Consider the following 12,948-nt stretch of genomic DNA (forward strand, 5'->3'; position numbering starts at 1 on the left):
AAATAAATCAACCGTTTTCGTTTATTTAGAGATTTCAATAGAACAAAAAAAAAAAAAAAAAAAAAAAAGACCCGCAGGATTTAATGACAGGACTTTTGTCTGCCAGCCACTCGGCCAGTCAGCCAGTCAGCCCTGCCAGATTTTGGGCTTATCGGATAGACCTGCTGGGGTTGAAATGGACTAATAAAGTATTTTGGTCACGTGTATTGGATCACGTGTACATTTAACAAGCATTATTTTGGGTGAGTCTCGCATCCAGTAACCTCCCTCGAAAGTTCTTACCAAAAGCTTTCATTTTCTCCCCTCCCCTCCCCCTCCCCTCTTTTTGGTGACAACCAGATCAAAGCACAAAAAAAAAAATAAAAATAAAAAAAAACCGTTGGTTGGCTGAAAGACTAGAATCAACGAGATTAAAATCAGGCTATTGACAGTTTGCGGGATACTCTTTTTAGTCATTCAGCAAAGCCCATTTAAAATTAATACGTCGAGTGGGATTTTTACCATCATCTGAGATTCTCAAACTAAAGCCGCGCTACTATATGTAAGCACTTACGTCATGGCGGTTATTACAAAAAGACGCTGTTCAATTCAAGAAGGTCCATCCGAAAACCCTTTAAATCTAATAAACTTAATAAACTTAATAAGTTTTACAACTTAAATATTAAGTCTCAAATCTTAAGTCTTTTAACAATTTATTTTTTTTTCTTTCTCTCCCTCCAACTACTACCCACCGGGACCCCCCCAAAAACAACAAGGCTCAACAAAAATGAGCAAAAAAACCCACCCTTTCAAGACCGACAAGTTCTGAAATAAAGCCTTATACCGCTGACTGGCGCGTGGCTATTTAACAATGAAGAGGGTCCTTTTCCCCCGCCTTTTGCATATAATTGTTGCCCAGAACTAAAAAAAAAAACTACCTAGTTTTAACCTTAAGTCTAATGTTGAAATGAAAATGAAAAAAAAAATGACAATATATTCTAAATATGAGATTTTCCATTCCAAATCTATTATACATGATAAACCTATATGACTCCCCTTTATATCTATCAAGATAACAAAAAAAAATGACGGATTCAGTTACCTGAAATCAACCTGTTATTTTTTTTTTTGTTTATTAATAAACTCGCAAACATTCCCTCGTCGAGCCACTGATAACAAAACCGGGGAGAGAGAAAAGGGTGCGCCACTACTAAGAAAGGTAAAACAGCCTTGTTTTTGGCTACTCAAAATACTGGCTAATCAAAGATACCGATTATAACTTTTGTTTTTTTTTTTCTTTCAGGCAAGGCTACCAATCTCTTACCCTAAACGGGTATAAGCTTAACATCTTGTAGTCATATACCATTTGCACATAGTGGCGTGTAAGATTCTTCTGGATAGTCTACAAAAAAAACTTTGCGGGTTCCGGTGGTTGCCGCTTGTAACTTACTATTTGACGGGGAATGGTCTATTGTTAGAATAATCAATCATCAACACAGACATTTTTGTATATGTAAAAACAAAAAAATACCAGTAAATAGAATTATTTGGTGATCCCGCTTGTACTCGGATTCGCTTGGGCCCACCTCCATTTGGGTATCTAAACAGGCCTTTGCAAAACATCTAACTCAGATTTTTATTTAAAAAAACAAAACAAAAAATAAAATAAAATAAAAAAAATAAAAAAAAAAGAAATTAAAACATTTGAATCGGTGTTTTCAAGCACAAAATATCTTTTTGACCAAAATTCCCATTAAAAAGTACAGGAAAGAGCTGCCTTTTTGGGGTTTTGAAAAAAAAAAAAAAAAAAAAACCTGATCAAAAATTTAAATTACATACTTGTGACAAATATGTTGCATTTTCTTTTGTAATTTTAATTTTTAAATGATTGTAATTAAATTATGTAAAGTTTTTTTTTTAATTTTATAAAGTAATGTCATAAATTACAATAGTCTAGCTAGTTATAATGTAACATTTATTGTGCAAGCTATTAAGCAATCATATATTATATTACGTGAGTATATTTTCTTTACTCTTTTGGGGATTTTTTTTTTTTTTATTTTTTATTTTTCAGCCAAACCTCTTGAATTCATACTAAACAGACATGCAACAACTACAGCAGCAACAGCAGCAGCAGCAGCAGCAGCAGCAACAACAACAACCACAATACCAGCCATATCAACAGTATCAACCACAGACAGCAGGCGGTGCAGGTGGTGAAGAAGATGGCCTAAGGAAACCCACTCATCGACGCACAATTGACCATGGAAACTCAATCTCTCGGTGGATGCTTGAACGCAAACTTGGTCTCAACAAGTCAGGGTCTTCGTCTGCCTCCAGAGCAAGTGTCTACCGTGTCCAGGCAGAGCCAAGTTACATTGTAGACCTATTACCACCTCAAGCTTATGGAGGACACGCAGTGTCATCATTTGCTTCCAAGTTTGTGCATACAAGCATCAACAAGCTTCGGGTCCCGATTCTCGTGGTTAGGTGGACACCCGAGGGCCGCCGGATCGTGACAGGGTCGCGATCAGGAGAGTTTACTTTATGGAATGGTATGACGTTTAACTTTGAGTCTATCATGCAGGCCCACGATAATGCTATTTGTGCCATGACCCACTCCCATTCTGATGACTGGCTGCTATCGGGCGATCGTGAAGGTACCGTCAAGTTCTGGCAGCCCAATTTCAACAACTTGAACATTTTACAAGCACATAATGAGGTTGTGCGAGATATTGCATTTTCTCCAAATGACGCAAAGTTTGTAACAGCATCTGACGACTCAACACTCAAGATTTGGAATTTTAACGACTCTTCAGAAGAGCGCACTTTGACTGGACATGGATGGGACGTCAACTGCGCGGACTGGCACCCAACTCTGGGACTGATTGCTAGTGGGTCCAAAGATAACCTGGTCAAGCTATGGGACCCACGAGTGAGTGGTGCTCGAGCCGTGGTGGCGACGTACCACGGGTTTAAAAACACAGTAACAAGAACACGATTCCAGCGGACCGGCGGACAATCACTTCTTGCTAGTGGATCAAAGGACCAAACTGTGCGAGTACTTGATTTACGAACACTCAAGGACGTTGTTGTTCTTCGTGGTCACAACTCGGACGTGTGCTCCTTGACGTGGCACCCGGAACACGCGAACCTCATTACCACTGGCACGCAGCTGGGATCGATTTGCCATTTCCTGATTGATGATCCCGTGGAAAAGGAGAGCGGACTGATGCCTGCAGGTCAGATTGTGCGCGCACACGAAATGGCGGTGTGGAGTTTGGACTATCACCCACTGGGCCACATGCTTGTGTCTGGTGCAAACGACAAGACCACGCGAATCTGGGCGCGTGCCAGACCTGGAGACAAGATTGGATATGTAGACTGGTACCATACGACACCAGAGGCAGCAGCAGCAGCAGCAGCAGCCGGCAACCCGGTTCCTGGCGCAGTTGGAATGCCCGGCGTTATTGGGTTGCCGCCAGGTACAATTGGTGCAGGTGCAGGAGGTATTATGGGTGGAGGGGTTCCCGAGGACTTGAGTGCGAGTAGCATCAAGGATGGGCTGCAGATTGATGATGGAGAGATTTACGCAAAGAAGAAGAAGAAGAGTGGGTCTGTGATTCCAGGTTTTGGAAATGCACGATAGACGATATAGAATGGAGTAAAAATAAAAAACAAAAAAGCATGGTTGCATGTAAGGTTTATAATGGAAATTAAAGCCTTGATCATATTTAAGGCTGTGCCATAAAATATTTTAACAACTTGGGTCACGAATACCCAAGGTTTCGTAATACAAAATACTCGGACCCGGGTACTTCCTGCATGGCTTCTGGTGTGAGATGACCGGTTGAGCTTTGGGTAGAGACGTCTTAGGTATCCTGGAATGGATACGGTATATGGTACGACGGGTCTACGAGATGTCTCGGCACGCAGATCAGTTGCAAGGAACGAGAGAATATGTAGTAATATTAATTGAATTTGTGATTGATGACAAGAATCCGACCAGTAGATGTAGAAAATTTTCTTTTATATGGGCAATCATTGGGATGTTGTTGTTTTTAAAGGATCTTTATTCTGAAGCGCACGATTGATTTTCTAATGATTTTATACTTTTAGTATTATTATTATTTGGTGAGAGTTTGAAAAAAAAATTTCATCAAAAGACATATTTTAAGAAATTAATGCATTTGTATTGAATGATTGGAAGAAAAAAAAAAAAAAAAAAGCCGTTGAAATCGCAAGCTTTAGTATAGTTTCTAGCCCACATTCTATTTCAGCATCGTCACACTTTCCCCACAGAACTAATTCTAAATCTTTAAAAGGGGGTTCAAAGAAAAAAAAAATTTCTTCTATGAACCCCACAAATTTTTTTTTTTTTAAATCATTTTAGCTAAGAGATGGGATTAACAAAAGAAAAGAAATTGTGTTATTGTTATTCAAGAGTTACAGAAATTTAATATCAGCTTAAACAATATCCGTTTATTCTCCTACTATTTAAAGAGCCATTTTTCTCAATAAACTTTTCATTCGGCTTTAACGTTTAATTCTCCAACATCCGGAAAATAAGTCCTGATGCCAGCTGACTAGGAACAGGAGGAGGTCAATGACCAAAACCTACGCAAATTGTTTTCACTTATCTTCATTAACACATTGATTTTTCATTACTTAAACCATACAAACAGATATATGAGCCTACTACACCCTGGAAACCAATTAGACTTTTTAAAAGCATTGAAATTTCTATCTTTGGATATACATCTGTTTCAATCCTTTTTTTTCTATTCTATTCTATCAAAGGATCCCCAACTAAAATGTGCCTAAGTGTTTCCGGCTTTCCACATTTACAGCAGTGGCTATCCTTTTCAATGACGAATTTCTGAAAACATATTCCAAATCAGCAATAACCGGTGAAAAACTGAGTAATAGTGTACTATATCCTCTGAACATCATTCTATAAAATATAATCACTCTGGTGATCATTTTAAAAAAAGGTTTTCTAAACATCCGGACTCCATTATGATATTATCCTTCTTTCCGAGTCAATAAATTTATTGTAATAAAAAAACAAAGAAGTCATTTCAAATTCTAATCACCAACCATGGTTTTAACTTGTATAATATTAAAAGGAAATAAAATATTATCCCCATTGGCCAGTATATAAAATTAGGTTTCCAAGTAGTCTCTATCTTGTGACGTTTTAAGACAAACATCTTTTACGGGATGTGTATTCTAGATGCTTTAATTTACCATTTATATGAAAATAAAAACAGAAAACTTTTTTTTTTTTTTTCAAAAACCACTTTCGTTCTTATATAAAAACATGTAACCAAGTCTTAAAAACTCACCGAGTTTCTAAAACTTCATACTGATACATATACACAACTAGTATGAATTAAGAGCGTCCATTATCTATTTCCTAAGCTTTTGAAGTTATGAAAAACCTCCCCAAAAAAAGAATTAAGTAAAGATTTCAAAATCATATAATTGTTTCTGAAACGTTGGTCCATATTTCTTAAATTCTCCTATTCTTATAAGGGGCTAAAAAAAATAGTTAATGTATCCAGAGTCTAAACAGTTCCAAGTTTCAGAAAAAACTTTAGGCCCACCTTGGTTAGTTTTTAATAATAACACTACTATAATTTGTTTACTAGTGTTCACCATATTGGAAATAAATTTTGTTGATGACTGTGAAATAACCAAACCATCTCTCTCTCACACTTTCTTGTTTTTTTTACATATTTTTGAAATATCGTAAAAAAAAGAGTATTGAAAAGGAGCCCAGGTCTCGTTTAAATTTCTTTCATTTTTCTATTTTCTATTGGTCACACTGATACGTTTAAGCAGGAGCCTATATTTTTTTTTGTTTTAAGAAAAAAAAACATAGTACATGAGAAGCCCAAAGGTAACAAGTCCTAATAGACCAATAGTGACAAAGTCATTCCTTGAAAAAAAAAGGTTTTCCTCTTACTTTTCTTGGTTATTTTATTCTTCATATCATCCTTTTTTTTATTATTATTTTATTTCGAAAAAAAATTTATATATTATTCTGAGGAACAGCTCAAAGGTCCTTGCCAACGCCAAAAAATTAATCTTTTTTTTAGTTGTTATTTCCGTTCCCCCTATTTTTGGCTACCGCCCTTTTTTTTTTTTTTCTTTTTTCCTTCCTTCCTTCTTTCTTATTGAATTTTCATTTTCGTATTAATTTTCATTTTCTAAATCTCTATAAACTTCGGAATGAGTTCAAGGATTAGTTTTTATCCAAGCCTGGATTTTTTTTCTTGTGAAAGAGGTCTTTCCAAACAGCCTGCCAAGCACAAAATAACATTTAGCCGGGTTTTCAGGGCATCCTTTTTGTAGTTTTTTTTTTCTCTCCAAATAACCCCAAGCTGGCACGATCATATTGATATCTGGAAGGATTTCTTCACCAAAGTTTTTCACAGATTAGATGAATGTTGTAAACCTAGTTGTTGGAAATGATGGCCAGGACTTTTGAGCTCTTTCCTTTTTTATAAATCTTCCCTTTCGCTCTTCTTCTTCTTTTTACATTCTGGACCCTGTCTCACTCTATCCTTCAAAGTTTAATTGATAAAAAAGGTTTGAATCTGGTTTTTTTTTTCTTCTTCTCATTGAAAAGAAAGTCAGGAAAAAAAGAAAAAAGAAAAAACGAATCCATCTCGCCAGGCTGAGACTCCAAACTTTGACCGGTAAAACTTTCCCCAAACCTTGGGTAAACTTTCAAAGCCGAAAATTTGTCAAGCAGTAAGAAAATTTATACCGAGATTTGGAAAAGAAAGAAAAAAAAAGGGGGGAAAAAAAATAAACTGTTCCACAATTTGAGTTGAATCTTCATATATTCATCATTGTCATCATTAATTCATGTTCAGTTTTCCTTGAAAATTAAATAAAGAATGATAAACTTGTCATGATTGAAAATCAAATAAAAAAATACCTAAAAAAACATCTACTCTATAAATATTTAAAAGGCATTATAATATCACCATAACATTCCTATTCAAACCAGAGTATGATCTGATGGATCGTCGGTACAGTTCCCTATACTACCCTCATGTGAATACATTGCAAAGTTTCTTGTGTCTGACTCATTCATTTCAGTATCAAACATTTCTGCTGTTCCAGATTGATCATAATATTGTTGCCGCTGTTGTTGCCGCTGCTGACTGCTGCGTCTCTGTGAGCTGTGAACTCTGCTCCTAGAATCGCCATGCCGCTTGCTTTTGCTACTGCTTTTGCTACTGCTACTGCTTTTGCTACTGCTACTGCTTTTACTACTACCACTTCCACTTCCACTGCCCCTACTCTCATTCCTTCTTCTGGTATCATCTCGATACTCTTCTCCTGATTGTTCGTAGCTTTCTTCTTCCGTTTGGGCCTCACATGTAGCCGGTGATACCAGAATCTTGACTATCCGGTCTCTGTGTCGTATCAGTGCATTAAATCCATACTCAATAGCGTTATCTAGGGTAACTGTAGAAGAAATTAGCTGTTGCACGCGCTCCATGGGTATTATACCTCTATTCAAGGCCTCAATTACCTGATCCATATCTTCACCGCAAAACCCCATCGATCCCATAAACTTGCGTTCACGCGAAGTCAAGTCAATGGGCGAGATTTGAGCCTTGGGATTTTGCCAAATGGCTAGATTAACAGCAGTGCCGCCAAGCCGCAGAGTTTTGAGCACGGCGTCCATAGTATCTTGTTCGCCACCACAGTCAAACGACACATCAACGCCCTCGTAAAATGGTGGTGTCAAATGACTAATTGCAGCAACCAAATCTATTGTCGAGCTAAATTTTGTGGGGTCAAGAACATGGGTGGCTCCGAGGTTACGTGCATGTTGCCGCCGAATAGGTCCGGGCTCACTTACTATAATTTGGCCGGCTGCATGCGCTTGAAGAGCTAAAATGAGGGCAAGCCCAATAGGTCCTGCGCCCACAATAAGCGCTGTTTGACCTTTTAGAAATCCAGAGACACGCACCGCGTGCCATGCAATGGAAAGGGGCTCGACCAGCGCGCCCACGTCTAGCGGAATAGAGTCGGGGAGAATGTGTAGGCAGCGGCTGGGTAGAACAACATACTGGCAAAACCCTCCACCAGGGGCGCCAAGTCCGCGCAGCGCGATCCGGGCACATGCATTGTTATAGTTGAGAGTGCACGCGTGACAGAGTGGTTCGGCACCTTGTTCATTACAGCCATATGCCACGTCGACACACACATGGTCGCCTAGCTTCACGTTGATCACATTGGCGCCCATGCGAACAACGGTACCAGAATACTCGTGACCCAAGCATGAAGGTAACCGGACCCCAGTCAAAGGGTGCTGTTCGCCTGGCTGGCTGCAAAAAATGGGTCCCGATGTGTATTCCAGCACGTCACTGCTGCAAATGCCGCAGAAGGCTACTTTTAATAGAACCTCGTCATCATATTGGATTTGGGGGATTGATTGATCCACTAGGGCGATTCGTTTTCGACCTACTAGACATAATGACTTCATTGTACTAGTGAAGACAACGACGCAGGGTAAAATAGGGGGAGAAAAAAGAGACAAAGTAAAAAAAAAAAAACCTCAACTAGGACAATGATTGTATATTTATTTATATATATATATTTTTTTAAAAAGAATAAGGAAAAAAAAGAAAAAAAAAATTTGTATCCAAAGAAAATAATTAATCCTTATTCTTTTATATTTTAGTTTTTTTTAGGGGGTGGTTAAATAAAACTTGGTAGAATATTTAGTTTTTCTTTTTTAGGTGGTGTATGCTGAGCAACGAAAGTAAAGTCGACCGAGTATCAAATGTTGTCTGAGAAAAATAAAAAAAAATTGGGCCTGAAAAAAGAAAAATAAAAGTTTGGGGTCATAAGATCTTCTTAATAAAAGAAATTTCAGAAATTTCAGAAATTTCAGAATTTATCGGATATTATCATATGGTATATAAGTGCCGGATCTCATTCAGAAAAAAAAAGAAAAATTGGACAAATAGGAATCTAAAAAGGGACAAATATTAAACTAGAGAATAAGAATGAAAACAAAAGAATATGGGATAAAAAAAATTAAATAAAAATAATATTCTAAAGATTCTGAACAAGGATGAATTAAAAGTCCGGAATAAAATTACTCAAACTAATTTCTGATCACTTAACAAAAAAAAGATCAATTATTTACTCATCTCTTCATTATTTTTCTTAAACCCTTCTCAATGTCGTTTCATTTTTTTCATTTTATTTTTTGTATCTTCTATTTTCCTGCTCTAGTTATGGACTTTTTTTTTGGGCCTATTTTTTTTTTTTTTTTTGGTCTTTTGGTATCATTGGATGAAAGAGAAAGTAATAAGAATGTGTTGGTAAATTCGGAGGCTAACGAAACAAAATAAATACACCGGAGCTATAGATATAAATAAAGATTATAGTGAAAGCGGATCTCGGCTAGAATGGAAGTGACTGTATGAGCTGAACGAATACGTTGAAGGAAGGATAAGAATTTCAACGAGACCTAATGGCATCGTTATGCCAATGAATCTGTGTCTTCTGCGTTGTCACTCATCATATATGATATGAGATGCAAGATGTCAAGTAGATTGTAATCGAACACGTAGGAGAAAGAAATAAAGATTGGTTCTTCAAAGGTAAATTTCATTGATGCCTAAACCTATTCCTAAAACCCTTACCACTTTATTCCGAGAGGTTAGGGTTCAGGTAGTGATGAGAAGACCTCAGGATATTAGGAAAGATGCTGATGGTCTGTGTTGTTCAACAGAGTGACAAGTCGCATCTATAATATCAACTTATAGCGATGTACGATAGTCAAGGTGCGCTACTCCTCGGCAGGAAGAAGGGAAACAAAACTTCCAAAAAAACTGGAATTCCACTAGTCTACATAATATTTTAAGCTTCCTTTATACGGCTTTAAAAAAAATGTCCATGGTCACTTTCTTTTTTTGGAACTACTGTTTGTACTGTTGAGCCTCAGAAACAGAAATTATATTTATCGTGTATGCCTCATCCTTTTTGTTTCAGATTTCCAGAAATTTCCTAATTTGTACATTTTTTGCGAAAATCAAAAAAATCAAAAAATAAAAATAAAAAACCAAACATGTGAACAAAAACTTGTGGTTGTTCTTTTAGTTTTTCATAACTTAAGTTTTTTCTATTAGACTATTTTAATCATAGAAATTTTTTTTTTTTTGCAAGTTCTTTTGGTATTTGAAAATTGTCGGAGGTGATCTCAATTATTTATTGTTTTTTTGTGAATAGGATTCTGTACTTGGACGCATTCAACCATTTAGATAATTTTAATTTGAATGCATCAAACTTGAAAGAATATAAGCTTATGTCATCTTTAATTCAAAGCTGAAAAGAAGAAGAAGAAGAAGCAGGAGAAGTTCAAAAAAAAAAAAAAAGAAGGATTACATTCCCAGTATCGGAAAGTTGCATTTTGCTGGTGTATTTGTTGTATCCTTCGTTCTTATTTGATATATATATATATAAATAAAGGTTATTATACCTGAGATTATAAGAGTGTTATGCCTGGTAGATCAAAAAAAAAGAAAGAAAAAAAAAAAAAAAAAAAACTGGCTCAAAACATTATTTAGGACGTGTCTTGCGAAAAATTATCTGGCTGATTTGCAAAAAAGAAAACACGGATAAAAGCAAATGTCGGAAGAATGTAAGAGAAATCTCATCGCTTAAGCTTTGACTAGTCTGTTTCTACATTTTTAAGCTGTTCTACATTTTTAAAATTCTTTTAAATTTTGGCTGACAAATAATGAAAATTTTTATGAAAATTTTCAAAAAAGTGATCATATCATTACGAAAAAAAAAAATTATATTTTTAAATGGGATCAAGCAAGTCTTGATAAAAACCTGGCCCCTTAAAAAATGTCTATATGCGTTTAAAACCGGTATTACGAATTACATCTCGTAAATGTTCTCATTCATAGAAACTTATCAAACGTATAGTAATAACTCTAAAACGATTCAAGAATTAGAAGGGATAGGGGGTAGTCCTGGCTTATTTTAGACGACGCATATTCTTTTTTTTTTTAATAAAAGACCCCAAGTTTACAATTATTATATTTTTCATTGATTTCATTGGAAAATATTGTAAAAGTGAAGGGAAAAGTATGCTACTTGTTGTCATCACTACAAGTAGCAATTGCTGCAAGTAGCATAACAAATCACCATAGTAAAAAGGGGTATATGAATTTTGAAAGTACCGACATGTCGGGGGCCCGGATCCGAAATTTGTTACAAAAGGTTTTTTTTAAAACAAAAAGGCAAATTCGAAAAAAAAATCAGGTTAATAGGGTTTAGCCCTAATTCTATGATGTACATTTCAGGATATAATATTCACGCAAACAAACTTTTGAGTTGAGTCTGTCTAATTGATTTATAAGCAAGAAAATAAGTACAAAAAAATTTTACTTGTTACAACTATGTTACAAGCATTAATGGAGGAAAAAAGTGTATCTGTAGGAGGAATGAGAGGACTCGCAGGAGCGCATATGGATAGGCACATAAAGAAAGCTACGTTACATTACATTAATGTGATTACATAATCTCACTGTAGTGGCACGCACATACACACACCGCTTGGAGAGGGGGGAGTGCGGATTTTCTGCCAAAAAAATTTTTTAGGAAAAAAAGATTCCTCTTTTTTGAAAAGGCCCCTTCTAACCTGTGCGCCCCATCGACTTCTAATCTCAGGACACGAGCCGTCATAGTAGTACACACAACCTATTGTCAACATGTTGATTCCCACTGAAGACCGCAGAAAGATCCACACTCACTTGTTCAAGGGTAAATATTAATCATTGCCGTCGCTACTGCCGCCAACTCTTGGAATATATACGCCGATGTTTGTGATGTTGTCATGATATAGTCAATAGAAATGTCAATGAAAAAAGATGAGAAAAAAGACAATTTTGTGTTTAAGGATTTGTTGTTTGCAAATATTCAATGGATTGGACATTTGTTTTTATGTTAAACCATACTAAGCAAATACCTGACTATGTTATTTACTAAATTTGATGTGATAAAGATTAGAATAATACCATTTTAAATGTGGAGAGTTTTCTTTGGTTGAAATGTTGATGAAATTTTCAACTTAAATATACCCGATTGTTGATTAACAAGAGCTTGGACATTATATTCATACACAAACACAAACACGTATACTTCTTTGATTGGTATTTTTTTATAAAACTATTTCTAACATTACAATTTTATAGCTGGTGTTGTTGTTGCTAAGAAGGACTTCAACCAGGCCAAGCACGAAGAGATTGACACCAAGAACCTTTTCGTTATCAAGGCTCTTCAGTCCCTCACCTCCAAGGGCTACGCCAAGACCCGATTCTCATGGCAATACTACTACTACACTCTCACTGACGAGGGTGTCGTGTACCTCAGAAACTGGCTCAACATCCCCGAGGAGGTTGTTCCTGACACGCACAAGAAGCCTTCCCGCTCTGCTGCTGGTGGCCGCCCTACCCGTGAGGACAGACGCTCCAGACAGAACGAGGACTACAAGCGACGAGAGCCCAAGGAGGTTCCCGGTGCTGAGGTCACTCCCCAGTTCAACTAAGGAATTTCCCTAATCTTTAGCTTTTTCTTCATGTTGTTTTGACAAAAAATATAAATAAAATTGAAACAAAAAAAATCAAAAAAATTTAAAGTGATTGACTTTTTTTTTTGGGAATTAAGAGAAGATATTAATGTTGGTTTTAATTATAGATTGGACTAAAAAAGAACCAAATTGCAAATTTTGAAAAAAAAATTTTTTTAAAAAAGTCTGATTTGTGGAGGAGGTTTGAAGAGTTTGTTAATTTTATGAAAGTTATTGAGGATATGTATATGTATCATACGGCTTTAGTCCATCGTAATCTTTAATTGTAAGCAAAAAAAATAAAGAAAATAGAAACAATTTGGCACAACTTTTTTCTAATCTAAACC

At 36.2% G+C, this 12,948-nt stretch overlaps 3 protein-coding genes across 3 annotated transcripts; 2 read left to right on the forward strand and 1 right to left on the reverse strand.

Moving 5' to 3' along the window:
• Nucleotides 1–2,083: 2,083 nt before the first annotated feature.
• SAPINGB_P000946 (uncharacterized protein) lies at nucleotides 2,084–3,628 on the forward strand (the record flags this gene model as incomplete). The annotated part of the gene is made up of 1 exon (XM_031995669.1): nucleotides 2,084–3,628. One exon carries the CDS (start codon nucleotides 2,084–2,086, stop codon nucleotides 3,626–3,628), a length of 1,545 nt encoding a protein of 514 aa, XP_031851560.1.
• A 3,366-nt stretch (nucleotides 3,629–6,994) lies between these two features.
• On the reverse strand, nucleotides 6,995–8,494 carry SAPINGB_P000947 (uncharacterized protein; the record flags this gene model as incomplete). The annotated part of the gene is made up of 1 exon (XM_031995670.1): nucleotides 6,995–8,494. The coding sequence occupies one exon, from the start codon at nucleotides 8,492–8,494 to the stop codon at nucleotides 6,995–6,997; it is 1,500 nt and encodes a 499-aa protein (XP_031851561.1).
• A 3,250-nt stretch (nucleotides 8,495–11,744) lies between these two features.
• On the forward strand, nucleotides 11,745–12,580 carry SAPINGB_P000948 (40S ribosomal protein eS10; the record flags this gene model as incomplete). Its single annotated transcript, XM_031995671.1, has 2 exons — nucleotides 11,745–11,796; nucleotides 12,228–12,580. 2 exons carry the CDS (start codon nucleotides 11,745–11,747, stop codon nucleotides 12,578–12,580), a joined length of 405 nt encoding a protein of 134 aa, XP_031851562.1.
• Between the last annotated feature and the right edge of the window lie 368 nt (nucleotides 12,581–12,948).

The sequence above is a fragment of the Magnusiomyces paraingens genome (genome assembly GCF_902498895.1).
Source record: "Magnusiomyces paraingens strain CBS 517.90 genome assembly, contig: contig1, whole genome shotgun sequence".
NCBI classification, from domain to species: Eukaryota; Fungi; Ascomycota; class Dipodascomycetes; order Dipodascales; family Dipodascaceae; genus Magnusiomyces; species Magnusiomyces paraingens.